General features: G+C 49.8%; 1 protein-coding gene across 1 annotated transcript in view; it reads right to left on the bottom strand.

Annotated features, from left to right (window-relative positions):
* LIG3 (ligase III, DNA, ATP-dependent) overlaps positions 1-2,077 on the bottom strand; it is a 14,275-nt gene that overhangs the window by 8,167 nt on the left and 4,031 nt on the right. Inside the window, exons 6-8 of the mRNA XM_010132646.1 lie at positions 1,368-1,445; positions 1,084-1,252; positions 319-474 (exon numbers count right to left, since the gene is read on the bottom strand). Coding sequence (XP_010130948.1) covers positions 319-474; positions 1,084-1,252; positions 1,368-1,445 — 403 coding nt within the window. The remainder of the gene's footprint in view (positions 1-318; positions 475-1,083; positions 1,253-1,367; positions 1,446-2,077) is intronic.

The raw sequence follows: 2,077 nt of genomic DNA, 5'->3' as shown, positions 1-2,077 counted from the left end.
GCACAGTGAACAAGCAGAGAAATGAGTCCCGAACAAGCAGAGAAATGAGTCCCGAACAAGCAGAACCAAGTGGCCCAGCTGGCATCAAGCCTCCCAAAACGCAGGGTGTAAGGAGGGCTCCGAGGCAGAGCAGCTTAACTTCAGTGTCAATGCCCACCAAAACATCTCTGTTAAGCGTGGCTTTCCCAGATGCCAAGGATCTATACGAGTTAAAGTTGACAGCTGAAGGTGCCCTCCTTGTCCACAGACACTGCTGTGAAGTTCAGTCGTGTTTACGGAGGAGCCGCGCCACGGAGGAGCCCGCTGGTGGGTGCTTACTTTGTGTGGGAGGACGGGTTTGAGGCTCCTACTGAAGTAGCTGAAGTGGTCTCCGTTTTTATGGACCTGCACCCGCTCGCCATCGTATTTGATCTCTGCATACATGCCATTGGGACACTTCTTCATGGCGTACTCGATCGACTTGCAGGCTTCAGCCTTGGAAAGGTGGAGAGACAGAAGTTCCAAACAAACTCAGATGACACATTTCAACATAAAGCTCCTACCTAAGTTCATGACTAAACTACCAATTCCTTTGTAGACCCTTTTTGTCCAGGCTCTCTGACAAGACAGTCCAAGTTTTCCTTTTCCTTACTCATTTACTTAGAACTATCTGCACATGCCCTGATAATTACAGCTTATCTCCTCCAAACGCTTAAAGGTGTAAGGACTGTGCCTTTTGTAGGAGCCCACACGTAAATATGTAACTCTGGTTTGTTCCAACCAAAACCCAAACTTGTTTCAACCTCTGATCCAAGGGAACGCTTAGGCTATTTCCAGAGAAAGGATCAACGGAAAAGGCACTTCTGGACTGAAAGCACTCTGCGGTGGCGCTGAAGGTGCGAGTACCAAGTGTGTTGAAAACTGGCCCCCTGGTAGAGAACACTCTGTGACACGACGTTAAACGTGAAAGTCGGCACCGCACACTACTGGTTCTCGTGACACACAGTCACTCATCTGCCTGCTGACACTCCTAAAGGTGAGGATCTGACAGCGCACGTGAGGACCCTGTCACTGTGGGTCACCATGGCAGGCGAGCCACCTTACCAGCATGGGCTGCACCGGGGTCATCAGAGAGGCCTGCACGCTGAGTGCCCGCTTCAGGCCCGGCTCCTTCTCAGCCTCCTGCCGGTTCTTCAAGACTCGCTCCACCACGTCCTGGAGGTTGCGCGATGCTTTGAACGCCTCGTAAGCGTTGGGATCCAGAGCATCCAGCCTTTGCCAGATTGAGGAGAGGAGGGAGACAGGGGTCAGCCTCAAGTCTGCTGCTCCTGGCTCACCAGGCTAATGCCTACTTCTGGTTTTATCTCACAAAGAAAGGGAGGACTTACACGTGCTTTGCTCCAGCGTTCATTTTCAGGTCATGCTTAATTAGCCTGATGATGCATTTCAGGTCGTTGCCTGTACATCTGAAATGCAAGAGAAGATTCACAAGTGGTAGAAATTTAACTGGACTATGTTCCAGCTGAAAAACAATAAACTGATGCAGGCGTCTATAAAAAACAGGTCCCCCTTTCTGTAGGGTTTAAACTCCAGTAAGGACACGTTACTAGAGACATCTGAGAGGCACAAGAGAATAGCCAAAAGGACTTTTAGTATCTGCATGTTTAAATGCCAATATTCATTCTGCCTCAGTGTTTATGTACCTTCCAGAACTCACTTAATCAAGAGCAACAGTAACACCTTCAGCCTCAGATCAACACAAACTGAGCCAGACCAAGAATCTTCAACAAGCCTACATGGCTCAAAGGCTCTTCCCAATGTACCCAAGCGCAGCAACTTAATTAACAGCCACTTGTTCAGCACCGACTGCACAGTGCTGGCAGGTGAGGGTGACATTCTGTGGCCTGAACAGCAGCTGGCCATGTTCTCCGCTGCTGCTCAGCGGTCATGGTGTCTTCACTAAACCACCAACATTGGGTTATGGATGTGAAGTTCAGTCTCTTGGCTTATGATTAGCTTTCCACCTCTTCCACCTCGTGACAGGCAGATGGAAGCACTCCTTCAGAGGCTGGGGCTTTTCCTACCTCCGAGTGATCTG

Source organism: Buceros rhinoceros, unplaced genomic scaffold (assembly GCF_000710305.1).
Source record: "Buceros rhinoceros silvestris isolate BGI_N320 unplaced genomic scaffold, ASM71030v1 scaffold35453, whole genome shotgun sequence".
In the NCBI taxonomy this organism is placed as follows: Eukaryota; Metazoa; Chordata; class Aves; order Bucerotiformes; family Bucerotidae; genus Buceros; species Buceros rhinoceros.
Note: the sequence above shows the minus strand (reverse complement) of the source record. Positions and strands in the feature narration are given on the sequence as shown.